Source organism: Canis aureus, chromosome 21 (assembly GCF_053574225.1).
Source record: "Canis aureus isolate CA01 chromosome 21, VMU_Caureus_v.1.0, whole genome shotgun sequence".
NCBI classification, from domain to species: Eukaryota; Metazoa; Chordata; class Mammalia; order Carnivora; family Canidae; genus Canis; species Canis aureus.
In genome coordinates, this window is record NC_135631.1 from 15,872,563 (window position 1) to 15,899,227 (window position 26,665).

General features: G+C 35.2%; 3 protein-coding genes across 3 annotated transcripts; all 3 read left to right on the forward strand.

Annotated features, from left to right (window-relative positions):
• Positions 1 to 2,555: 2,555 nt before the first annotated feature.
• On the forward strand, positions 2,556 to 3,500 carry LOC144293309 (olfactory receptor 5D13-like). Its single transcript, XM_077864393.1, has one exon. It carries the CDS (start codon positions 2,628 to 2,630, stop codon positions 3,498 to 3,500), a length of 873 nt encoding a protein of 290 aa, XP_077720519.1. The 5' UTR covers positions 2,556 to 2,627.
• Positions 3,501 to 10,547: 7,047 nt separating this feature from the next.
• LOC144293310 (olfactory receptor 1165-like) lies at positions 10,548 to 11,498 on the forward strand. The gene has a single exon (XM_077864394.1). It carries the CDS (start codon positions 10,548 to 10,550, stop codon positions 11,496 to 11,498), a length of 951 nt encoding a protein of 316 aa, XP_077720520.1.
• Positions 11,499 to 23,491: 11,993 nt separating this feature from the next.
• On the forward strand, positions 23,492 to 24,442 carry LOC144293311 (olfactory receptor 5D13-like). Its single transcript, XM_077864395.1, has one exon. It carries the CDS (start codon positions 23,492 to 23,494, stop codon positions 24,440 to 24,442), a length of 951 nt encoding a protein of 316 aa, XP_077720521.1.
• Positions 24,443 to 26,665: the final 2,223 nt, after the last annotated feature.

Genomic DNA, 26,665 nt, shown 5'->3' on the forward strand with positions numbered 1-26,665 from the left:
AGAAGAAGAAGTAACTTGGTCATTTCTCTGGGTCATTAATGTTTTTTTCAAGTTCTAAGTTCTCATGCTTAACCAGGTTAGGCAGGGAAGAGATTATGGAAATTTATGATATGTATTTTCTCCAAGACAAGCATTTTAACTACACTCTACTTCATGAGAAAAGCTGCACTTGTTCTTCTCATGAAGTAGAAGCAGAAGAGGTAGGTTCTTGTCTCACAGAGTCAAAGGATGAATCTCGTGGACAAAGGAGAGTGAGTAAAGTGATAAAAGTTTTTTAAGTGAAGATACAGAGGAAGCTCTCAGAAGTGAGAGGGGTCCTGACAGGGTTGCCACTGAGGGTTGGTCTTTTATTGAAAGCTAACCAGGGAACATAAATCCTTTTAACATCTCTATTGATATTATCATTGAGTAACGACTTGTGACTTGTGAGGACATCTTTAATGGCTTACTTCTTTTGTTGGGGTCAAATAATTCTTCATTGGTCACAAGTAGCTATTATAATAAGACCCCATGTCTGGCACCTGGGACAGGATAGTCTGGTTTATCTCTGGTTTTCCTTCATCCTCACATTTTGGGATTTTTTTGTGAGCCTGATTCCATGGCCCCCTATCTATCTCTCCCTACCTAGGCCTGCTTGTCCCTTATTCAAAGTCAGCTGCTTATGAGGATATGGAGTGTGATCATTTTAGATATATCAAAAACAATTCTATTTTTGTTCTTCCTCTCTTGACTGCCTTCTTTTACTATTCTATTTGCACAAATTTCATATTCTCCTTGTAATGGCAATGTTAGATATTAGTAAATTCTAGCTTTTTTAGTTTTTATTTAAATTCCAGTTAGTTAACAGTGTAATGTTAGTTTGAGGTTTATTATTTAGTGATTCAACACTTACATATCACACTCTGTGCTCATCACAACAAATGCCCTCTTTAATCCCCATCACCTATTTAACCCATCCTCCCAACCTACTTCCCCTCTGGTAATCACCAGTTTGCTGTCTGTCATTAAGAGTCTGTTTTATTTAACTCATCCTCCCACCCACCTCCCCTCCGGTAATCACATTTGTTGTCTGTCATTTAAGAGTCTGTTTTCTTGGTTTGTTTATCTCTTTTTTAATCCCCATGAGCATATGTTCTGTTTCCTAAATCCCACATATAAGTGAAATCTTTTGTCTTTCTCTGACTTATTTGACTTAGCATAATACCCTCTGCCTTCATCCATGATGTTGTAAATGGCAAAATTTCATTCTTTTTTATGGCTGAGTAATATTTCATTGTATATAGATCACTTTTTTTTTTTATTCATTCATCACTCAATGGATATTTGAGTTCTTTCCATAATTTGGCTATTGTTATAATGCTGCTATAAACATGAGGGTACGTGTATCCCTTTGAGTTAGTACTTTTATCCTTTGGGTAAATATGTAATAGTGATGTTGATGAAGTTTTGGAATATAGGTGAGGTTTGGTGGGGTGAGGTCTGGAGCTGACAACCCAGAAAGAATTCGGTGCAAAATCATGGTTTTATTAAAGCATGGGGACAGGACCCATGGGCAGGAAGAGCTACTGCCTAGGCTTTGAGGAGTGGATGATTATACACTTAAGAGTTGGGAAGGGTTTGAGGATAGCATACTTTCTAAGGAATTTTGGAAGCAAGGTTTCCATGACCTTGAAGGGCTAGCTATTGTTTGGAAAAGTTCACTTATTATTGTCTAATAAAATCTTAATAATGAGATCTTCAGATATATCAGTGGGCCATGTGCTTGGGGGATGATTGCCAACACGTATCTTGAAGGGGTTTAGAGATAAAGGAAATTTCTAAAGGAATTTTTGTACATTAAAGTAGACTTACAGGATCCTGGGGGTCAAGCTAAGATTGCCTTTTGCCCTTAGCAGAGTATTAACATCAAGCCAGCTGAGTTCATAGAGGAATGTCCCTCTGCCTGTTTCAAGGACTTGTCGATGTGTTTTGTCCTCAGCTAGCCCTTTGTTCCCAATCACAATTGCTGAATTGGAGGGTAGTCCTATTTTTAATTTTTTTGGAACTTCCATATTGTTTTCAATAGTGGTTGCACCAGGTTGCATTTCCACCAATAGTGGAAGGTGTAAAAGGGTTCCCCTTTATTTCTGCATCCTTGCCAATACCTATTGTTTCCTATGTTGCTAATTTTAGCCATTCTGACTGATGTGAGGTGATATATCATTGTAGTTTTTATTTATATTTCTCTGATGATCAATGATGTTGAGGATCTTTTCATGTGTCTATTGGTCATCTTTATTTCTTCTTTGGAGAAATGTCCATGTCTTCTGCCCATTTTTTTTAAAATGGATTGTATGTTTTTTGGGTAGTGAGTTTTGTAAGTTCTTTATATATTTTGGATACTAACCTTTAGCAGATATGTTATTTCCACCTTTAAAAATAGAGGTCAAAATCAAGTATTTTCTATGATAGTATTTCTGGATAATCACTAAGTTTCTTATCATTTCCTCATTTTAACTTGTTTTATCCAGATTTTGCGTCTCACTTCTCTAAATCAGGTTTCTTGTATTGTCCACAGGAATCAAGAAAACCAGAGTGCTGAAGCCACTTTCATTCTATTGGGCTTTTCAGAATATCCAGAACTCCAGATGCCCCTGTTCCTTTTATTCTTTACCATCTACACAGTTACTGTTTTGGGAAATCTGGGCATGGTCATGATTATCCAGATCAATCCCAAACTCCATACCCCCATGTACTTCTTCCTCAGCCATCTTTCTTTTGTTGATTTCTGTTACTCTACAGTAGTTACACCCAAACTATTAGAAAACTTGGTTGTGGAAGACAGAACCATCTCCTTTATAGGATGCATTATGCAATTCTTCTTTGCATGCATATTTGTGGTGACGGAAACATTCATGTTGGCAGTAATGGCCTATGATCGATTTGTGGCAGTTTGTAACCCACTTCTCTACACAGTTGTCATGTCTCAGAAGCTTTGCTCCTTATTGGTGAGTGCATCATACTCCTGGGGTATAGCCTGCTCCTTAACATACACATACTTTTTGTTGACCTTATCCTTTTGTGGGACTAACTTCATAAATAACTTTGTCTGTGAACATGCTGCCATTGTCTCTGTGTCCTGCTCTGACCCCTACATTAGCCAGAAGATCATTTTAGTCTCTGCCACGTTCAATGAAATAAGCAGCTTGATGATCATTCTTACCTCCTATGTTTTTATCTTTATCACTGTCATGAAGATGCCTTCAAATGGAGGTCGCCACAAAGTCTTCTCAACATGTGCCTCTCATCTGACTGCTATTACAATCTTCCATGGGACCATCCTATTCCTCTACTGTGTACCTGACTCCAGAAGTTCATGGCTCATGGTCAAGGTGGCTTCTGTGTTTTACACTGTGGTCATCCCCATGCTGAACCCACTGATCTACAGTCTCAGGAACAAAGATGTGAAGGAGACAGTAAAGAAGTTAATTAATGTTAAATTGTTCTGTGACAAAATATAAAGCCAGAAATATTAATTAGTTCTTTTGGAGAGTATTGGTAAGAGTTGTTCAAGGCTCTATCAGTACATACGTGTATGACAATCTTGCCATTGAAAGTCCATTATCTGTTCACTCTAATATTTACTAAAGTAACTTTAATACTACATATGATATTAGGGATAAAAGATTAAGCTATTTAAACTCGAAGTTTTTGATTCATAAATTGGAATACAAAAGTTTCTATGTCAGTGTACATGACTTTTTAATTGCCTAGGCCAAATTTCAGTTTAGTTCATGTCATGTGAGGTGTGATATTTTTGAGATGATCTGAAGAGTTATGGCTTATAAAAGAGTTAGTGTTTATAAAAGTAGAACATTAAAAGCTGTTTAACACAAAATTCCAAATTTCTAATATAAATATTATATATAATTCCTAAATTTCTAATATATATATGTTATATATATTACATAATTAAATATATATATTTAATTCCACAAGAACCATTTTGGTATTAGAAGACTCCCAGGAAAACAAAAATAAATAAGGAATATGTCTCCCTTAAAAAGTCCATAATACAATGTAAATTATAATTGGTAGTATAACCAAATATAAAATATTTTCTATGTACTAGCACAAGAAAACAATATACATTTTGAAAATATATATCCATTACCCTAGTTTTCTATTTATGTCAATGTGGTTGTCCTTTACTCATTTATTCATATTCTTGCATATGCAGCTTTATTGACACAAATATAATGCAAAATTCTTTTCAAAAAGCCTCAGGTTGTACTTTCAACCTGAAAGTTGACATTCTAATCATGAAGCTAAATGAATGTTAGGTAATATGCTAGTTCACTAATGATTGTGTTCAGTGATAGTTACGGGCTATTTTTTTTTTCTACCAATGGATTTATATATTATTCTTCCTTTAAAATTTTGGATGTAGTAGGCATAAGTGTGACTTTTTCTTCTCCAAGACCTGTGACAAAACAGGTACAAATGGTTAAAATATCAACACTACGACCTCTGTGATTGAACTGAAGACTGCAGCTGGATCTATAGCCAAGATCAGGATAACTAACATGTCTCCACTCTCCCAACCCCCCGAGGGCAAACATATCAGCAAAATAAGCCTTAATGGTTGAATGTAAAAATATCTATAGTATAATGTTAAATGTGCTTCTATATAAATCCAAATGGGATCACATAAGCAAAATTAAGAGACTTAGCAAGTGTTAACACATGTAGTGTTATCCTAATAACCATAATTATGTTGGGATCATTGGGATAGATATGACTCTAATTTTTTCATAATTTTAACAAGTATAACATTGATAGGGAGCAAATTATTATTTTATTTTATTTTATTTTATTTTATTATCTTTATTTTATTTTATTTTTGGGAGTGCAAGCAGGAGGGGCAGAGGGAGAGGGAGAGAGAGAGAATCTTAAGCAGGCTCCACGCCCAGCACAGAGCCCCATGTGGGGTTCATCTCAAGACCCTGAGATCAAGACCTGAGCTAAAATCAAGAGTTGGATGCTTAACTGACTGAGCCACCCAGGAGGCCCAGGAGCAAATTATTTTTTAAGATGTAAAGATCAATCTGTCAATGATTTGGAAGAAATTATAGTCCAAGTTGCAGAAGAGCAATTCTCTCTAATTATTTTGTTTGTAGCTAATGGCTGCACATGCTGTCAGGATTCTCTGGAGTCTGTGTCCCCAAGGTTATATACTTAGAATAAAACAAACACCATCATGGAATATAGTTTTCAGGTCTGTCTACTCCTGAAGTATATCTCTGTACTCCCTCCAAAATCTCTTGACTTTCACAAAAAATGACATTTCTTGATATCTTTGTTCAATGACATTTTGCCAAAATTATCAACCTTCTGATTAAAGAACTGAAACTATTGAACAAAAATTTCAATTTTGAGACAGAAAGCATATGCAGTTTATTCATACTGGCAAGGAAGCCTTCAATTAAAATGCATCAGGAAAATCTGGCTTTTGGTGAGTTGATTCAACAACCTAGGATTGATTATATTTTCTTTTTTAAAGATTTTACTTATTTATTCATGAGAGACATAGAGAGTGAGGCAGAGACATAGGCAGAGGGAGACATAGGCTCCCTGCAGGGAGCCTGATTCAGAGCTCAATCCCAGGACCCTGGATAATGACCTGAGCCAGAGATAGACGCTCAACCACTGAGCCACCCAGGCACTCCTGATTACCTTTTCATTCTCCTGTGAAAGACACTGGAATCCAGCACATTGCAGGAGGAACAACCTACCTGAACTGAGTAGTAACTGCCATCTCTACTTGGTTTATGTTTATACTCAGCCGGCTGCATTCTGCTTGCATTATCCCCAGGACCATTATCCTGAACTTGAAAATATGTCTCCACTGGTTAAGCTAATCACATTAGGGGTTCATAAAGAAAATGTTAAATGTGAGTCTTATTCTTAAGAAGTGATATTCTTCAGGGAAAAAGCTGATGCACACATACATGCACTCATGCACACATATGTAGCAAATGTGCCAGGCATTGCACAAGCTTTGTGGTAATGTGAGTGGAAAGAACATAGAATAAGAGAAAAGACATTTAGATTAACCAGCAGTTTTCTTGGAAGCTCTGTGGTACCTAATGAAATGGTGACAAGATATAAAACAAGGGTAAAGATGCCATTTCAGAGGGATGAATAGTGGATCAGAAACTACAAATGCTTGTTTTTGTACAATAAAGATTTAAAATCCTACTAAGGGGATGCCCGGGTGGCTCAGCAGTTGAGTGTCTGCCTTTGGCTCAGGGTGTGATTGTGGAGTCCTGGGATCAAGTCCCACATCAGGCTCCCTGCAAGGAGCCTGCTTCTCCCTCTGCCTATGCCTCTCTCTCTCTCTCTGTGTCTCATGAATAAATGAATAAAATCTTTAAAAAAAAAAAAACCTACTATGAATGTAAAAGTATTGTAGTGGCTGCAGGATGCCAGGAGATATTAAAGACATCTAGGCAGAAGAGTTTCAATGTGATTCATTTAGTATAAAATGCCCTCAAAAATATTTATACTGCTGCGTTCCAGGCTAAGTGAGAGTCAACAAAAGTTAATCTTATAGATTGGACTATAGTTTGACAGTTGACTCATATCCAGATGAGTGGATAGTAGATATAGTAAAAATGAAGAAGGTGACTTTGACTGTTCTCTCTTTCCTTCTTTCCTGATTGCCTTTCCCACAGTCACAGATACAAGATAGCAGAAGAGTCAGAAAGAACAGAAAGGGTTAGGAAAGCAAAGGAAAATTGAGATTATATGTTGCTGGATTAGAAACATACATCATTGGGAATCCCACACTCAGTGAAAAATCTAAAATTAAGATGAGTCCAGGACATAAAACTTAAAAAAAAAAAATAAATGTTTTATTTATTTATTTGAGAGTGAGTGAGTGAGAGAGAGAGAGCATGAACAGAGGGATGGACAGAGGAAGAGGAATAAGCAGACTCCCCACTGAGCAGGGAGCCTCACATGGGGCTTACTCCCAGGACCCTGGGATCACAACCTGAGCCCAAGGCAGATACTTAATGGACTGAATCACCCAGGTTCCCCCATATAATCCCTTTAAAAATAACTTTCCAAATACGCAGTACAAAGACATTTCAAAACTCAGAATTCATACTAATTTCATGGAGATTAATTCTAACATTAGACAATTCAGATGGAAGGAAACTGGTTTTGTGGAGGCCTTAACCAAGTGCAGGATTAGTTCCCAGATATTCTAAAGTTAGTTCTCAGTTAAGATGTTCACGCTAAACATTAAGTGAGCTAGCATAGTGTTATTACCCACGTTTTATAGATGACACAATTGAGGCTCATAAAATTAAACAATTTGCTAAAGAAGCTTATGTGAAATGTGACATAGGCTGAATATGAACTAATGGAATCTGTTTCCTAACCCCAAGTGATCTATAAAATAGCAGGATGTGAGACTGCCTTTTCTCCACTCATTCAAAATAGCCTCTTCTGAATGTAAAGAACAGAAAAGGTTGATAGTACAGTTTTATAAGAAAAGTTTCTGATAAGAAAAGGTAAGTGGGGGCTGCCTGGGTGGCTCAGTAGGTTGGGTGACTGCCTTCTGCTCAGGTCATTATCCAGAGTTCTGTGATGGAGTCCCGTGTTGACGTCCTTGCTCAACAGGGTAGTATGCTTCTCTGCATTTGTACTCTCTATCTCAAATAAATAAATAAAACCTTTAAAAAAAAGGTAAGTAGGATAATTTATTTTCCGTTTTCTGTGGTGTAATGGATACAATTTCTTTATTCAACCCCAATCATATTTCCAGATACCAGGCTAAGTTAGTTAAAAATACTCAAATTGCTTTGATAAAATCATCACCATAACATTATTGTTAAGATAATATTAACAATTATTACCTTCTTTGTGCATTTTTGTACCTGCATACTTTGTAAACCAGCAAATATATAATGTAAGCCTGGTCCTCAAAAGGATTTTGGAATGGGTGAAGAAGTCTCACGTTCATTGTAAGTGCCCTTGAGCTCTTCTAGTCCTGAAGACATCCTGTTATTCTTTTATTTAAAGTTTACGTGGGGCACATGTTGAATACAGCACGTTCACTCTTCAGAAGTGAAAGCAAAAGAATATTTACCAAAAATTTAACAAATAGACCAAATAGTAACGAGAGTGATACAAATGGAATGTGAAGGCATTCTGGGCAGACAGATGGCCCGAGAAAAGGCAAGCAGTAGTGTGGTCTTCAGCAATTCAGTTAGGCTGAAAGGCCATGCAAGCAGCAGAGAGAAAAAGGAGTCGACAGTGCATGAAATTGAATAACAAATGCACAATCCTCAGCTTTGAACATTCCAGGCGCACAAATGTGAAATTTGTTGCTTTCTGGTAAATCCTGGACACAGTTTGACATGGCAGTAAATTGACCTAACACAGTTCAAATATTTGACTACAAGTACTCAGGCATTATTATTAGATATATAACATATGGAAGCAGATTGCAGAGTTCATTGCCTTTGGCTTGGCAAGGTAACCCTGAAAAGATTAGTCTTAGTTTCAATATCAGCTCAGAGAGTCTATGCTATTGATACCCAGAATATTGAGTAGGTTGGTCCTCAGGAGTATTTAGAAATCAGTATGAGAAAGAAAATGGAAAAACAAAGCACAACAAAACAAAAACTTTAAAAATGCTTATCCAGAGGGTAAGAGAACAAGAGATCTCTTTTAATGTCCTCAAATATTTGAAAAGTCTCTTGATGGAGAGGGTTAGCTTTAATTTCTGAGAATTCCAAAGAAAAAGAGAGAAAGAGATCCATTTGGATCTGGAAAGCACCAGAAAAATACACTAGGATTTATACTGCTCAGGATAAATTTTCAAAGAGAGGATTGACTATGGTGGTTACTGCTTTGGTAATTTCCATTGACTGATGCTGAAAAGAGATCATTAGATGTGAGGACAGAAGCTTTAATATAAGGAGGGGGCAGTGGAAGTATTACTAAAGAAGACTAAACTAAAGACATGTGAAAATATTCAGGAATTCTCCACTTTTCAACTGTATCAGGTCTTGTCTTAATTTAATTTGGAGTCTTTGCCAAAGATGATGGTAATGGTTCCCTCTAGCGCTTGGCAGTTATAGCAGATTCTATCTCAGAATTGAGATAGAATTCATGCATTCACTGCATGAACGTGACCTGATAAAAGCCATCAAAGTTCCTGAATTTAGAGAGCCATTTTTTTTTTTTTTAAAGTAGATACCCATAACTAAATGCATGAAGTTCACTACAGGTCAACCCAATCTTCTATGTAACGGAAAATGTGATCATGTACCTGATGCTTTGCTCCTGATTAGTGGTAGATTTAACGATAAGCTGGTGCTGGTTACAGACAAAGCTAAACTTTGTGAAAGTTCACAGATGTGTTCAAGATGACAGCAACATATTCACTGTGTCTCCATGTCCACTTCTAGATTTAATCATGTGAAGTTTTAAAAAAATTACTCATGTGAAATGTGTAATGTTTAAACTTCTGTTGGTTTATGGAAACAAAATACTCATATTTTTTAATCTAACGTATTTTTTCCCATTCTTCACCATTCAGGCTTGTTGCATCAGAAAAAGGCTTTGCGTTGTTGTTGTAAGAGATATTTCTTTTTCAGTACTATATATATATATATAGAGAGAGAGAGAGTGTGTGTGTGTGCACACGTTATAATCACTGGTAAATAAGCAGACTTTTTTCCACTTTGATACAGTTTGTACTACCGACAGCATAACCAACAGAAGATAGTTATGTGAAGCTTTCAAGACTTATTTCCAAGACACTGCTTCTAAAAACAGTTTTAAATGATTAAGCATGTTGAGCCTTAAAAATGACCATCTGATGGGGATGTAATTGACAGAACATAGTTATTATTGAAATTTTTTACCAGACCAAGTATAGAGCCTCTTAAGTAGATGTTTTGTGAGTCCCTGATAATAAGATATACTGAGAATAGATAAACATTCAATATATCAATAAATATTTGTGATTATCTGATGATGTATTCCCCCCCAAAAATTTACTATTCTGTTTTTCTTTATGTATTAGAAATGTTTAAAAAAATTTAAAAAAAAAGAAATGTTTAATCTTCCCAAAGCCACTTCTGCTGCAGTCACATGACTACTATGATACGCTCAATTGTTTCCTGATTTTGCTGTTTCCTTTGTACTCATATACTTCTATTTTATCATGGGGCCATTCAAGGGGCTCAGGATCATATATATTTACAGATCATTTATGTCACATACTACTGATAAGTCCTATTCTTATTCCTTATTTTCCAGGTGAAGAAACTAAAGCCCTGAATGATACAGCTAATTCCACAAAAAGTCAGTAAGTTGTTAAGTAAGATTCTAAAGTGAAGCAGAGCACCCATGAGAACCTGCTGGCCATATTGCCTTCCCTGCCTTACACAGACCTGCCCCAATTTCTTTCTACTCTTCCTTCTCAAGTTCTGCTGCTCAGTTTTCTGTTCTTCTCCTTTATTCGTCTTTTAAAATCAAGAGCCATGGAACTAGATGAAGGAAATCAGAGCTCTGTGACCACATTCATTCTCCTGGGTTTCTCAGAATACCCACACCTCCAGATGCCCCTCTTCCTGGTGTTCTTGACTGTCTACACGGTCACTCTGGTGGGGAATCTGGGCATAATCATGGTCGTAAGGATCAATCCCAAACTCCACACCCCCATGTACTTTTTCCTCAGCCACCTATCCTTTTTGGATATTTGTTATTCCAGTGTCTTTACACCGAAACTATTAGAAACCTTGGTCACAGAAGACAGAAGTATCTCCTTCAAAGGATGCATGGTGCAATTTTTCTTCATTTGTGCATTTGTAATTACGGAAATGTTCATGTTGGCAGTAATGGCCTATGACCGATTTGTGGCTGTCTGTAACCCTCTGCTCTACACAGTTGCTATGTCTCAGAAACTCTGTGCCCTCTTGGTAGCTGGAACCTACACGTGGGGTGGCATATGTTCCTTGACACTCACATACTCTCTTTTGGAACTCTCCTACTGTGGTTCCAACATCATAAATCACTTTGGCTGTGAGTATTCTGCCATCCTCTCTTTATCCTGTTCTGACCCCTACTTCAGTCAGATGACATGTTTGGTCATTTCTACATTCAACGAGGCTTGCAGCCTCCTGATTATCCTGGCCTCATATATATTCATAGTTGTCACCATCATCAAGATGCCTTCTGCTGGTGGACTCCAGAAGGCCTTCTCCACCTGTGCCTCCCACCTGACCGCCATCACCATCTTCCATGGAATAATCCTTCTTCTCTACTGTGTGCCCAACTCCAAAAGCTCGTGGCTCCTGGTCAAAGTGGCCACGGTGTTTTTTACTGTCATGATCCCCATGTTGAACCCCCTTATTTACAGCCTGAGGAACAAAGACGTGAAAGACACAGCCAGGAAGTTAATCCATACCAAACTGCTTTCTCACTCAATGTGATTTTGATTTTTACACACACACACACACACTTTAAATATTTTTATACATTGCATTGATGGTTATTAATTTTTTCTTCAAATAATTGGAGAAAATTTATTCAGGAAATTAGTTAATTTATATACATCTGTGATTATTAAGTCTCACTGCACTTAAAAAAAAAAATCACTCGCAGGTGAAAACAAAAGAAAGAAAGAAAATTCTGCTCAAGTTCCACTCCCAAAGCATAGATCAGGGGCCTCTAAAGAAGTCCTTGTCCTACCTCCCAGAACCAGTGAATATGTTACCTTCCATGTTCCCTTTCTCCCCTCACTCCTTATTCTTCCCTTCTCTTCCTCTCTCAAATCATGAACTATGACAAACAACACATAGAGAAGCAATTTTGAATAATTTTTCTGTGCATTACCTTCTCCAAGAAAGTAAAGACAAAACATTATCTGCAACTTTCAAAATACTCATAAGCATTTTCTAATCATTGCTTCTTCAGCATCCCTAGGGGCAAACTCCACTGTGGAGTTTGTGACAGTCAGAACTCTTTCTGTTTAGCTACAAGCCCTATGAATTGGTTATTAGAGTATAAATGTTAACCTTGCCTCCTTTTGAAATTCATATAAGTGAAACCTTAGAGTATATATTCCATTATGTCTGGCTTCTTTGGCTCAACATTTGTTTTAAATGGATGTTGAAGTTATTAGCTGTAATAGTAGTTCATTTCTATTGGTGAAGAATGTTCCATAAAATAAATATGCCACGATTGGTTTATTTATTCTGTTAATAGACTTTTAGTTATTTACTCTTCTTGGGTTTTATGAAAATGCTATGAACATCCTTGCACAGACATCTGCTGCCCTCACATGAGCAAGCATTCTTTTGGTGGGATGTGTCCTATGACTGAAAGTTCTGGATTGCAGGGAGCTGGTTTTTTCTCTTTTACTAGATGCTTTTTTTTAATTTTTAATTTTTATTTTTTTATTGGTGTTCAATTTGCCAACATGTAGCATAACACCCAGTGCTCATCCCATCAAGTGCCCCCTCAGTGCCCGTCACCCAGTCACTCCCACCTCCCGCCCACCACCCTTTCTACCACCCCTTGTTTGTTTCCCAGAGTTAGGAGTCTCTCGTGTTCTGTCTCACTTTCTGATATTTCCCACTCATTTTTTCTCCTTTCCCCTTTATTCCCTTTCACTATTTTTTATATTCCCCCAATGAATGAGACCATATAATGTGTGTCCTTCTCCGATTGACTTATTTCACTCAGCATATTACCCTCCAGTTCCATCCATGTCAAAGCAAATGGTGGGTATTTGTCGTTTCTAATGGCTGAGTAATATTGCATCAAATGATTTTCCAAAGTTGTATTAATTTAAATCCCCCGTATATAGTGTGTGATTTCTAATTATTGCCCATTCTTGCCAACATTTTTTTAATTGAAGTTCGATTTGCCAACATATAATATAACACCTAGTGGTCATCTTATCAAGTGCCCTCCTCAGTGCCTGTCATCCAGTTACCCACATTTAATATTGTCACATTAGATATGTTAATATCTTCAGCATTGGTAGGTGAATAGTGGTATCTCATTTTGGTTATACTTTAAATGCCTCTTAGTATTGATGTGGTTGAATTTCTTTTTTAAAAAAGATTTATTTATTTATTTATTTATTTATTTATTTATTTATTTATTTATGACAGATAGAGAGTAGAGGGAGGGGCAGAAGGAGATACTCTTCAAGCAAACTCCCTGCTGAGTGCGGAGCTGGACACAGGGCTCCATCTCATGACCCATGAGATGATGACATGAGCTGAAATCAAGAGTCCAATGCTTAACTGACTGACCCACCCAGGCATGCCTTGAATTTCTTTAAATATGGTTATTCGTAGTCATTTGAGTCTTTTCTTTTGTGAGATGCTTATTTAAGTTTTTTGCCCACTTTTCTATTAGGCAGTTGGTCTTTTATCATAAAATCTAGTTCATTTTAAATAAATAAAATACATTTAAATACATTTTATTTAGCTTAAATTACATAAAATACATTTTAAATACATTTTAAATAAAAATCCTTTGTTTGATAAAAGTACCATGACTATTATCTCCTAGTGTATGGCTGTCCACTCTCTTGATTATGTATTTAGGTCCACAGATTTCCTAATGTTTACTGAAGCAGGGTTTATTGAACTATTCCTTTACAGAGATATGCTTCTAATATCCTATTCATGATATATTTATTTCCTCTAAATGAATGAAGATATTCCCATATTTTATGTGCTAAGTTGTCCTAAAAATTTCATACATTATTATGTCTTTTCTATTATATTCTATCTTCTCTTGGATCCTAGATTTTATTTTTTTTTCTTTTTACACTGATTTTTTAATTTATTTCCAAGATCAAATTGGAATTAAATTTTGGTGTCATATGAAAATTAGCTGATTTTATTTTTTAACCTATGGATATATATTTTCCCAGCAATCTTTATTGTAAAGTCACTCCATTAGCACTAGCCCATAGTGCCAGGATTTCATAAAGTAAATGTCCCTATATGTTTAGCATACAAGCTTTCTATATGTCTCTCTCTGTTTTATAGCCATACCTATCCATAACTAACAATGTATGGTATCCAGTAAAGCCACTCCTGAAAAGTTACTTTTTTTCTTTCAGGTTAATTGAGATATCTTTTGAACCTCACCTTTTCAAACACATTTTAGTCATTCCTATTTGGATTTTAGGTAGAATTACAGTAGAAGTATAGATCCATTTGGAAAGAAATAGCACATTTGCATCTGTAAGTTTTCCAAATCATGAGCATGCTATATCTTTCTGTTTGTTTAGATTTACTTCAATTTTTGCAATAAACATTTTACTACATTGTTTTTCTGTAAAGTTCTTGCATATATTTTGTGAAACTAATCCCTGAGTATGTGATCTTTATCATACTATTTTAAGTTTCATTTGTAAGACATGTTATTTTTAGATCAGAATCTAATTTACTGTTATATGATTTTACTTTGGGCCACTCTACCAAAATCTCATAATAATTTTATAATTCTTTTGTAGATTAGTTTGGATTTTCAACATGCATATCATATAATCTCCAATTAAACATACTTTGATGTTGTTGTTTCCATTTTATTCCTTTTAATTACTTTTTTTGTTTTATTTTGTTTTTGCTAACTGTCTAAGAATATCAGCATAATTTTGAATAAATATAGTAAAAGTAGGCATCCTTAATTTCCTCACCTCACAAAGAAGGCATTGAATATTTCATATTTAAAATGATGTTTTTTAGGTGTGCTCGAGTGGCTCAAGTCAGTTAAGTGTCTACCTTTGGCTCAGGTCATGTCTCAGATCATGATCTCAGGGTCCTAGGATGGAACTCTGCTCTGGCTCCCTGCTCAGTGGGGAGTCTGCTTCTCCCTTTCTTTCTGCCCCACCTCTCCACTCATGCTCTCTCTTTCTCTCTCTGTACTAAATAAACAAATAAAATCTTAAAAAAAATAAATGGTGTTTCCTATAGATTTTTGTACTTTCCTCCCTCCAGATTAACAAAGTTATCTGCTTTCTCTGTGTTTTTGCAATATTTTGGTTTTTGGTGAATAGATGTGGAATTTCATTAAGTTGCTTTTTCTTCATCTGAGTTCCTTTAATATTTTCATGTGGCAACTTACATTTTTTTAATTTTCTACTATTAAATCAAGTGGTTTTTGTACTGAGAGCATGAATTTAAATGTTATATAATAGAATATTCTGTTAGTTGATTAGTTTGTGTCCATATTTTATTTATAATTAAAAATTCTATGTTCATGAGTATAATAGTTTTGTAATTTTCTTTTATTGTACCACCCTTGTTAGTTTTTGGCATCAAAATCATATTAGCCTCTTCAGATGAACTGATAAGAATGTCTTCTTATTTAACTCAATGAAAAATATTGCTTAATAGAATTCACTGAAACATAAGAGGATTTTTTAAAATATTTTATTTATTTATTCATGAGAAACAGAGAGAGAGAGAGAGAGAGAGAGAGAGAGAGAGGCAGAGACACAGGCACAGAAAGAAGCAGGCTCCATGCAGGGATCCTGATGTGGGACTCGATCCCGGGTCTCCAGGATCACGCCCTGGGCTGAAGGCAGATGCTCAACCGCTGAGCCACCCAGGTGTCCCCACAAGAGGATTTTTGATCACATAGGAATGTTTTCAATTATGAATGCCCTTCTAAAAATAGTGGTAAGAAAATCTAATCCCAATTTCTTCTTGAGTCAGTTTCATTGTTTTGTTTTCACTTTTTGGAGTTCATTCATTCATTTTTGCTGTTTTCAAAGTCAGCAGCACAACTTTTTTCATAATAGTTTCTAAAGTTGGAAGGAGCTATAGTTGTGATCAGTTTTCATTGCTGATACTAGTTATTAGCTATCTCTGCCTTCTCTCTCACTTGTTTAGATATATGAGACTTTAATTTTATTGGTTTTCTTAAACAACCAGTTTTAGATTTGTTTATCCCTTATATTTTATATATACTATTTATTAAGTTCTTCTGTTTTTGCTTTTTAATTTTTTTTTCTTTCTTCAGATGCTTTCTTACTGAAAATACTTGTGACTCTATCTGAAGGCTCTTTTTTTTTTTCTTTACTATTTGTGGGAGTATCTTCAGTCCACACATAGGCCAGGTTGAAAGTGCCAAGCAGTTAACATCTCCAAGAATAGCTCTCAACTAATGGTAGTAAATGGTAGTAGGTCCATAAATACCCCAATTTCTTCATTCCTTTGCAGGGTGGCAAATATAAATTAGGTTCTACATGTTCTTCCAGGAGTCCTCATTGGGACTGACCCAGTTGTCCACGCAAATAACCTGTTCATGTAATGTTGTCTCTCTTTTCCCTACTTAGTTTCAGGTGCTGCCTAAGATCATTTTCCAAATAAACTACTTGCATCCAAATCCTTGTTTTAAGGTCTGCTACTGTGGAAAATCAACCTCATATAGAATGGAAAACATTGTTGGAACATCTACGAGAGATACATGTAATAGCTATTATGAAAGAGCTCCTACTTACAGTGAAGTACAAAAACTCCAATAAATATTAGCAAACATATCACTTACCAGAGTTTATCCCCTGGGCCAGATCCTATACCCATGCCTTAACTATCATGTGGGCACGTTGGCTCTGTATAGCTGAGGTCAGTCCTGATGGAGTTCACTGCTGGGAGAATAAGTCCCTCCTTGAAGAGGGATTTGTATGGTGCATTTCTGTGCCCACCACAACAAGAAGGGAGGGGTGGTGGATCAAGCATTCTCACATTGCTGGTAAGAGTAGAAATTAGCAGAATTACTTTAAAGAGTAGTTTGGTAATAGTTATTCTAAGAAAATATACATAGCAATACTACTTCTGAGAATTTATCCTAGAGATACTTTGAAAAAGAAAGTAGAGAGATATACATGTAGATACTTCTGAAGCATTATTTATAATAGCAAAAGACTAAAGAATCTGAAATACTCATTGGTATGTGTTTGGCTTATAAATTATAGTATTTTTTAAAAAAGAACATACTGTGTAACCATTAAAAATCCTGTCTTTTTTAAAAAATATTTTATGTATTTATTCATGACACACACACACACACAGAAGCAGAGACACAGGCAGAGGGAGAAGCAGGCTCCCCACAGGGGGACTCAGTCCCAGGACTCTAGGATTTTCACTTGAGCCAAAGGCAGACGCTCAACGACTGAGCTACCCAGGTGCCCCAAAAGTGTTGTCATTTTTATATATACTCATATTGACAAAATAAACTGTTCCAGAAAAATTGAGCAAGAACCACACAGTAGTCCTAATTTAACTTCATTTATGTAAGGAGTTCATCTGCATATCTCTGTATATATGAATATATAAATGCACGGTTTCTTGATGATCCAAAACAAATAAACAAAAATAGGTAGCATGTGGAAAACCTGATGGGTTGACAGGCAGAAGCATGAGGGAGATTTCTTTTATCCTATCTTTGAAATCACCTTAGGTAAATATTATCTAATGAAAGACCATTACATTTAATTTATCACAAATGGTTTTAATATAGAAATTGTTGAGTGAAGTAAGTCAATCGGAGAAGGACAAACATTATATGTTCTCATTCATTTGGGGAATATAAATAATAGTGAAAGGGAATATAAGGGAAAGGAGAAGAAATGTGTGGGAAATATCAGAAAGGGAGACAGAACATAAAGACTCTTAACTCTGGGAAACGAACTAGGGGTGGTGGAAGGGGAGGAGGGCGGGGGGTGGGGGTGAATGGGTGACGGGCACTGAGGGGGGCACTTGATGGGATGAGCACTAGGTGTTATTCTGTATGTTGGTAAATTGAACACCAATAAAAATAAATTTATTATAAAAAATAAAATAAAATCTTAAAAAAAAAGAAATTGATGTTTAAAAATGTTGTCATGGTCTGTCAATTTTGCAATCACCAAGGTATCTGCTTCTAGTTTTTTCTTTACGTAGATTGATGGTAGATGCCTATATTCACAGATAAAAACACACATTATACAAGTAATAGATATAAATATACGTTAATATATTTGTATTTTGTGTATTTCAATATTTACATAATTGATCTATGCATTTCAGATTGTAAATATATTATATTACAAATATCCATATATTACTTTGAGAGCCAGATTATATTGAACCTGTAAAAATTGAAATAAAATTTCATTAAGATTTATCATCACTCTTTTATTCCATAAGTTTAGAAGAATTGCTATTGTCTTCCTTGAACTGTAATATGATGCATCACTTTTGAGTCAATACTTATTTTAACAATTTCTGGCAATATTGATATTTTATATCAATCTTAGCTTATTTCATGAAATTATGAACTTTCAATCTGTTTTCAGATTTTGGTTATTTTACTACTTATAATTGACTTATATTTCCAGAAATTTTCCATTGTGCTCTATTGTGTGAAGAGTTATAGGGGGTTTCAAATACTATAGAGAGTTAATGGTCTGGGGAATGGTCCAATTCCTACTTCTAATTAGCAACACAGTCTTGGAGTACTTACAATAATTACCAGATTGTTAATATCCAGAATCCAATTATCTATATGAAAATCACATTTTATGACCAGGTAGACATTAGAATCTCATGATAATTCCATTTTTTTTTATTTCAAGAAACAACTGAGATGATATGTATAGAATTGCTTTATAAGTTGTAATTTTAGTTTGTAAGTTTATGGCTAAAACAACACTATGAGATGTTAATTTTCTTTTCATTTCACAAATATTAAATATATTACTGAGCTATACACTAAATAAAATGCACTGGGAGCTGAAAGTGTCAATAAGGAGATATACAAGAAAAACAATCAAAACACAACCTTAAGATAATTGCTATAATGAAATGTGTCCTTAGTTAGCTGTAATTTTGTGGGATCTCTTTACATGAAGGACTGGGATTTGAATCCTGACTTTTATACATATCAATTTTGTGACTTGGAAAATTATACGTTATGTTTAGTTTATCTTTTTGTGACACATGTGTATTATTAGAATATTGCATGTAAATTTGAATTCACTAAATAAATTATATTTTGTTAGTAATTAAGAATTTGAAAATGTTATTTACTACCCCTTACACCTCTGACCTCCAACCCCCATTTCCATGGCCATAGACACTAAAAACAAAGTGGCAAATGGTATAACAAAATAATTCAAAGTGGAGGCAAATGTGGATATTGAGAGGCTACTTGTTACATTTATACTATTTCAGGTCTAAGGTGATAGTGTCTTGGCATAAAGCAGCAATGGCTGTGATGGTGGAGAGTCAATGAAATGGGCCTATTTAATATGAATGTTGACATTTTAAAAATAAGTTTTAAAATTTTTAATAATTTCCAATTTATAAAATAAATTGCAAAGATACTTCAGAGTTTCCATACACATCTTATTCATTATCCACATCGCTAACATCTTATGAAATTACAATAATGCATTTTCAAATGCTTCTGCACAACAAAGGGAATAATAAATCATAAAAAGGGAACCTAAAGAATGGGAGAAAATATTTAGAAGCCATATATTTTATAAAAGATTAATCTATATTTCTTATGAATAAGGAATTCATCAATTCAATAGCAAAAACAAAACAAAACAAAAACAAAACAAAAAACTAAGAACCAAACCTGAAAGTTGACTAAGAACTTGATTTAGACATGTCTTCTAAGATATACAAATAGCCAATAGATATGTTAAAAAAATGTTCCATGTCACTTAATCATCAGGGAAATGCAAATAGAAATAATCAAAACAATAAGATTCTCATATGTATATGTATAAGTGTTGGTTAGGATGTGAAGAAGTTGGAACCTTTATTCATTATTGACAGTAATGAAAAATGGTACAGTTGCTATAGAAAACAGTATGGAAATTCTACACAAAATTAAAAATTTACCTAATATGTGATTTAGTAATGCTACTTCTGGATTTTTGTTGAAAGAATTGAACTCAAGATTTCAAAAATATTTTAGCATTCCTATGTTCATTGCAGAACTATTCACAATAGTTAAGATGCAGAAACAGCCTAAATATCCATGGACAGATAAGTGGAGAAAGAGAATGTGGTAGATATGCAATGGGATACAATTATGCCTTAAAAAGAAAGGATATTCCACAATATGTGACCACATGGATGAACTCTGAGAATATTAAGTAAGTTAAATAAGCTAGTCACAAAAAATAAATTTGACTTATATGAAGTATCTAAAATACAAATTTGTAGAATCAGAGTGGAATGATAGTTGCTAGGGACTAGGGGAAGTGAGAAAGGGGAGTTACAAATCAGTGGGTATATTTTTCAGTTAAAAACGATGAGTAAGTTCTAGAGATCTGCTATACAAAATAGTATTTGTAGTCAACAATATGTATTGTACTCTTAAAAATCTCTTAGGGTAGATCTCACATTAAGTGTTCTTACTACAATAAAATGAAAAATTTGAAAAGAAGAATTGTACCTCACTGGGGGAAATGGGTGGCTCAGTCAGTTGAACAACTGACTCTTGATTTTGGCTCAGGTCCTTGTCTCAATGTACTGAGATTGAGCTGCATGTCAGGCTCCACACTTGGCACAGAGTCTGCTTGAGATTCTCTACCTCTCATCCTGCCCCTCCCCCTGCTGGTACACACTATTAATTAATTAATTAATTAATTAATTAAAACCCTCTTTTTTTTAAAGCATTAGTATATTATGGTAACTAAAATCTAAACTTCATATAGATTATTTTTTTTACCTCCTCAATGGTCCCTTTCATGTCTGAGTTCCAACCCAAGGTTACCACATTGCATACAGTTATTGTGTGTTCCCAGTCTACTCTGGTCTGTGATAGGTTTTCACTCTTTTCTTCTGTTTCTTGACTCTGACAACTCTAATGAATACTGGTTAGATATCCTGTAGAATGCTTCCAAATACAAGTTTGCATCATGAATTTTTCACTTTAAGCTGGGATGATGAGTTTGGGAGAAAAAAGGTGAGAAAAAAGGAAGCTTAAAAAAAAACAAAAAGAATTTAAAAAAATTTAAAAATTTTTTTTTAAAAAGTGAAGCTTTTGTCATCACAAGGCTTCAGGGGGTAAATGATATCCTCAATACATCACTGATGATGGTCACCTTCATCCTTTTTCTTAAGGTAGTGTTGTCCAAATATTCCACACTAATTTGAAATGCAGTTGAGTTAATAACAGCTATTTCTGGATTGTTCTTCTCTTTTCTTATTTCAAGCTCAATAGCCCATGTGTTCTTCAGTTAATACATATTATTTTAATAATTTGATTTCTAAAGGCAATTAGTGGAATAGATGTGGTCATGTAATTATCCCTAATGCTTTACAAGAAAATGCATATACAACAATGACACAAGAGACAGAGTTTTAACTGATTGTATGTTTTGTAGTACACTGAGGAACACTCCAATTATAATTCTCTGTGGTCTCTAACTTCATAGACATGGAGGCAGATATAAGAACCAGAGTTCGGCAAGAGTTTAGATTGTGGATATATCTTTCAGGTTTTTTCTTTGTATTTCCTAAGATTTCTTATGTCCTGGAAATAAAATGTCATTTTACTGGCATACCTATTAAAATATACTGCTATTTTATTTCAAACCTCAAGCCTGTTGCTATTTTAAAGAATGTTTTATTACTAAGAAGAAAAATGCCTGAGATTCATTAATCATAAGAAGAAATTCTCTGTAAGTTAAATAAGCACTGCTGGTTTCAGGTCAGTTCATTTCTTTTTTTCGGTAGCTTTCAATTTATGTGGAAAACATGGAGCTCCAGCTCATATAGATTATTCCAAGAATTATACACAGTCCCTTTTTGTGGTCAGGGACATTTTAATGTTCACTAACAAGCCATAAAGTGTTCCTGATGAATAAATCCTGTATTACAGAAACTGGCAGCAGTGAGCAATGGTGAAGTTACAGAAAATTATGGAGTATTTGTTGATTTTGTAATCCTGCAGGCCTAGTCTCAGTTTGAAGATAAACCTAATCTTAACGCATTGATTTTCACCAAAATCATTTGAAAATGCTAGGGTTGGGATACCAAGTCTTTTTCTTGAACACATTTTTGTTATTGACCTAATAATTTGCCAATAAGCCAAAACGGTAGTAGCAATCTCCCTAATAAACCAGGGTTTTGCTAATACGGTCAAATGTTGAAGGGAACACATTTATTAAAATAGTCTGAATAATAATGGATGTTTAGACTATATCTGCCCAATCCCACCTAATGCTGGAAAGAATATGCTGATGATGGATACTCCATGTGTAGGGTTTCTTGAGGTACGTGTAAAGGTAGGCACTCATGTTGCTGAGTCTGGAACCTGATTCTTCCAGGCAAACTAAGATGACACAGATAACTCACCTAATTCTGTTGTCAAGACATAGACGTGGGACATTTCACTTTGTGTGCCTACTTCTCTTACTTCCTAATTTCTCCCAAGTTTGCCTCATTATAAGAGAGGGCTTACTTCTATTGGTCAAAAACATGTGTAATTTTCATTGTGTCATAGAACATATTTTATATGGAGCTATTGTTACTGAATATAAGATACTTCTGTTTCTCAAAAAAGTATGTATATACAATTTTATTATGTATTTATGATTTTAAAATATATAACAGAATGGATGACCTAAGGCACATTAATAGTTCATGAAATATGAATTAAATTTAATTAATAAAAAATACATGCTGACCAAAATGTTAATAGGAGACCTACAAAACTGCTTCTGGAGGCAGGACACCCATAGTGGAAGTTTTGATGGAAACCAGATGCTCATTCATGAATAGGTCTGTAATGGATTGTCAAGCATTAGGTGGATGGTACAGACTAGATACATTTTAAGGTTTATTCCAACTCCTAAATTCCAGGAGTATTTAATCCTGGATAATGCCTAGAAAACACTAAATAGATAAAAACCATTAATACTGAGGTTTATGTGGCACCATTTGCAATGCCAAGTGATCTTGACCCTTGATATAATACTTAGAACCATAACAAAGTATTCTGTGCTACTTTTCTGCCTCTCTCCCTCCCATTTTGTACAATTCCTTTCATGCTCTAAATTTATATTTCAGTTCAGCAGTAATGATACTAACAAGGGATGAATTTTAATTAATAAAATTATTAATATATATATATATTTCATATACCAGTGATCCCCATAATTTAGCAGGCATCAAAATCACCTGGAGAACTGGTTAAATCAAGAATAGCGAGCCCCATCCTAGAGTGTCTGATTCAGAGTGCTGGTGATAGGGTTAGAGAATTTGCAGCCCTAACAACTTGTCAGGTGCTCATGCTTCTGTTGATTTGGGGGACTGACCATACTTTGAAAGTCACCATCCTATATCAACTTCACAGAGGCATATGAAGCCTCTTAGTTCTCTGGTTCACCTTCCCATTCAGTTCTACTTTTCAGAAATAACTTTTGGTTCTTTATTCAACAGGAATCATGATGTTACCTGAAGGAAATCAAAGTATCATACCCACATTTATTCTCTTGGGTTTTTCAGAATACCCAACACTCCGGGTTCCTCTCTTCCTGGTTTTCTTGTCTATCTATATGGTCACTACTGTGGGAAATTTGGGCATGATAATAATTATCAAGATCAGTCCTAAATTCCACACGGTCATGTACTTTTTCCTCAGCCACTTGTCCTTTGTAGATTTCTGTTATTCCACTGTAGTTACACCTAAATTGTTGGAGAACTTGACTGTGGAAGACAGAACCATCTCCTTTTCTGGTTGTATTATGCAATTTTGCTTTGCTTGCTTATTTGGAGTCACGGAAACTTTTATGTTAGCAGCGATGGCCTATGACCGTTTTGTAGCAGTTTGTAACCCCTTGCTGTATACCACTACTATGTCTCAGAAGCTTTGCACTCTGCTGGTAGCTGGGTCTTACTCATGGGGTATAGTCTGTTCCATGACACTCACATATTTTCTTCTTGCATTATCCTATTGTGAGTCTAGCATCATAAATAATTTCATCTGTGACCATTCTGTAATTGTTTCTGTCTCCTGTTCAGACCCTTATATCAGCCAGATGCTGTGTTTTATTATTGCCGTATTCAATGAGGTGAGCAGCCTGATGATTATTCTGATGTCTTATATACTCATTTTTATCACTGTTATGAAGATGCCTTCTGCAAGTGGGCGCCGGAAAACCTTTTCCACCTGTGCCTCTCACCTGACAGCCATCACCATATTCCATGGGACCATCCTTTTCCTTTACTGTGTCCCTAATCCTAAAACTTCTTGGCTCACCGTTAAAGTGGCATCTGTGTTTTACACAGTGGTGATTCCCATGCTGAATCCCTTGATCTACAGCCTTAGGAACAAAGCTGTGAAAGACACATTCAGAAGACTAGTGGTAGCAAAATTGCTTTGTCACTTAATATAATATTGTTAGATTCGTTACTTTATTTCTGAAAAAAAACCTGATTTACGATGCTAGAGATTGTCCAACTCTTATAGTGTAGTTGATGATTAAAATTACTTTTTAAGGCTATGAGTTAATATGTCTATGGTTGTACATTTTACAAATATTGATTTTTGTGTATATTAATTTTAGTGAAATATCTCCAGACATGTAAACCAAAATTAAAAAATAAAATTATTTGATTGTATTATGTAATATTTGTAATTTTTAAAAACATTTTAACAGATTGTATAATTTTATATGTATGTTTCCAAAATAAAACTAATTGCCAGTTCATCAAATATATGCAGATCTAGAATGATTCCCCTAGAATTGCAATCAGGCTGCTCCTATTCTAGAAATGGCTTTAGCAGTGTTTCAGCTCACTGCACCTCATGTCAGCCAAACTTTTGCTATTTGTGGTATTGAATTGTAGAAGCTGACTTTTATTTGAGAACATTTAATGGATCCAAGCATATCTGGTGCTTCAAATTTCTTTGGATAGGTCATTATAATTCAATGGAAAAAATGATGATTTTCAACATGCAGTGCGGAGAGACTAGATATCCAAAAGGATGAAGGAGGCTTAACTCTTTTTTTTTTTTGTTAATTTGTGAGGGACACAGAGAGCCAGAGATATAGGCAGAGGGAGAAGCAGGCTCCTCACAGGGAGCCTGATGCGGGACTCCATCCCAGGACCTCGGGATCACACCCTGAGGGTAAGACAGACGCTCAACCCCTGAGCCACCCAGACGTCTCAAGGAGGCTTAACTCTTCCCTCATACCACACACAGAGATTAACTTGAATTCAGTGAAATGGATCAAAGTTCTGAACGTAAAATTAAAACTAGAAAATTTTAGAGTAAAACAAAGAAAATATTGTTTGAAATTAGGGGTGCTAATTTTTTTAGATAAAATACAAAACTGATGGATCTTCAAAAAACTGATAAAAAAACTTCATCAACCTAAAAATCTGTTGTAAAGGGGCACCTGGGTCTGTGCAGTGTCTGTCTTTTATTTTTTCAGAATTAATAACAATTTGAAAATCACTCTTTTATAAACAAACCGCACCCTTACTTTGAATCTCAAAAGGATAATTACATGGATACTTTTATGCCTCATCAGTACAGTTATCAAAATCTTGGTATAAGAAGGTCATCAAAGGTAAAATGCAGGAGATTTACATACTTCAGCACTTGTATCTATATAGTACCATATTTTCTTTACATAAATCAATATAAATTTCTCCCTGTTAATGTGACAAAAATATTCCATATCTTTCTTGCCATCTCCTGTCTACCTCTGAGAGGTCTATAGAGACAGCTCTTCATGAAAGAAAAGCTAGTCCTTCTATAAAAATCACTTTTGAAAGGAACAAAGTCAAAAAAATTAATGAAAGCGTGGGGACACTTGGGTGGCTCAGCAGTTGAGCATCTGCCTTTGGCTCAGGTCATGACCCCGGGATCTTGGGATTGAGTCCCTCATCAGGTTCCCCACGGGGAGACTTTTCCCTCTGCCTATATGTGTCTCTCATGAATAAATAAATAAAATCTTTAATAAAAAGTTTATAAAAGGGCAAAAGTATCTGTTATACGTTGCTTTACTTCCTCTTCTATTCCATATATTAATGCATACACCAGACAGAACAATTTTCTCTTCAGTTAAATACAGTGGATTTCATTTCTCATGGATGAATAGCTAGAAAGTGAATTGTTAAAGTGTGTGGGAAGTGTTCATATAAATTCAGAAGACACAGATACACTGTTTTGTTTTAATTAATTAATTAATTTATGATAGTCACACAGAGAGAGAGAGAGAAGCAGAGACATAGGCAGAGGGAGAAGCAGGCTCCATGCACTGTGAGCCTGACAGGGGATTCGATCCCGGGTCTCCCGGATCGTGCCCTGGGCCAAAGGCAGGCACTAAACCACTGCGCCACCCAGGGATCCCAGCTACACTGTTTTAAAGTCATTCTATCTTTTACCCCCATCTGAAATGGGTGAGCACACTACTTGCTCCACATTTTCACCAATATATAACATTTCAGGCTTCTTTATATTGGGCATCCATACTGATGAGCAGTGGTATATCACTGTGTTTTTAATAAGAATTTCACCGATGATTAATGATGTTTATTATCTTTTCCTGCATCTATATATGATTAGTATGTCTGGTTTTGTCACATGTCAGCTTAAATATTTCATT

Coding starts and splice junctions, on each gene's coding strand:
- LOC144293311 (XM_077864395.1), top strand. CDS start 23,492: ATGATGTTACCTGAAGGAAATCAAAGTATCATACCCACATTTATTCTC.
- LOC144293309 (XM_077864393.1), top strand. CDS start 2,628: ATGCCCCTGTTCCTTTTATTCTTTACCATCTACACAGTTACTGTTTTG.
- LOC144293310 (XM_077864394.1), top strand. CDS start 10,548: ATGGAACTAGATGAAGGAAATCAGAGCTCTGTGACCACATTCATTCTC.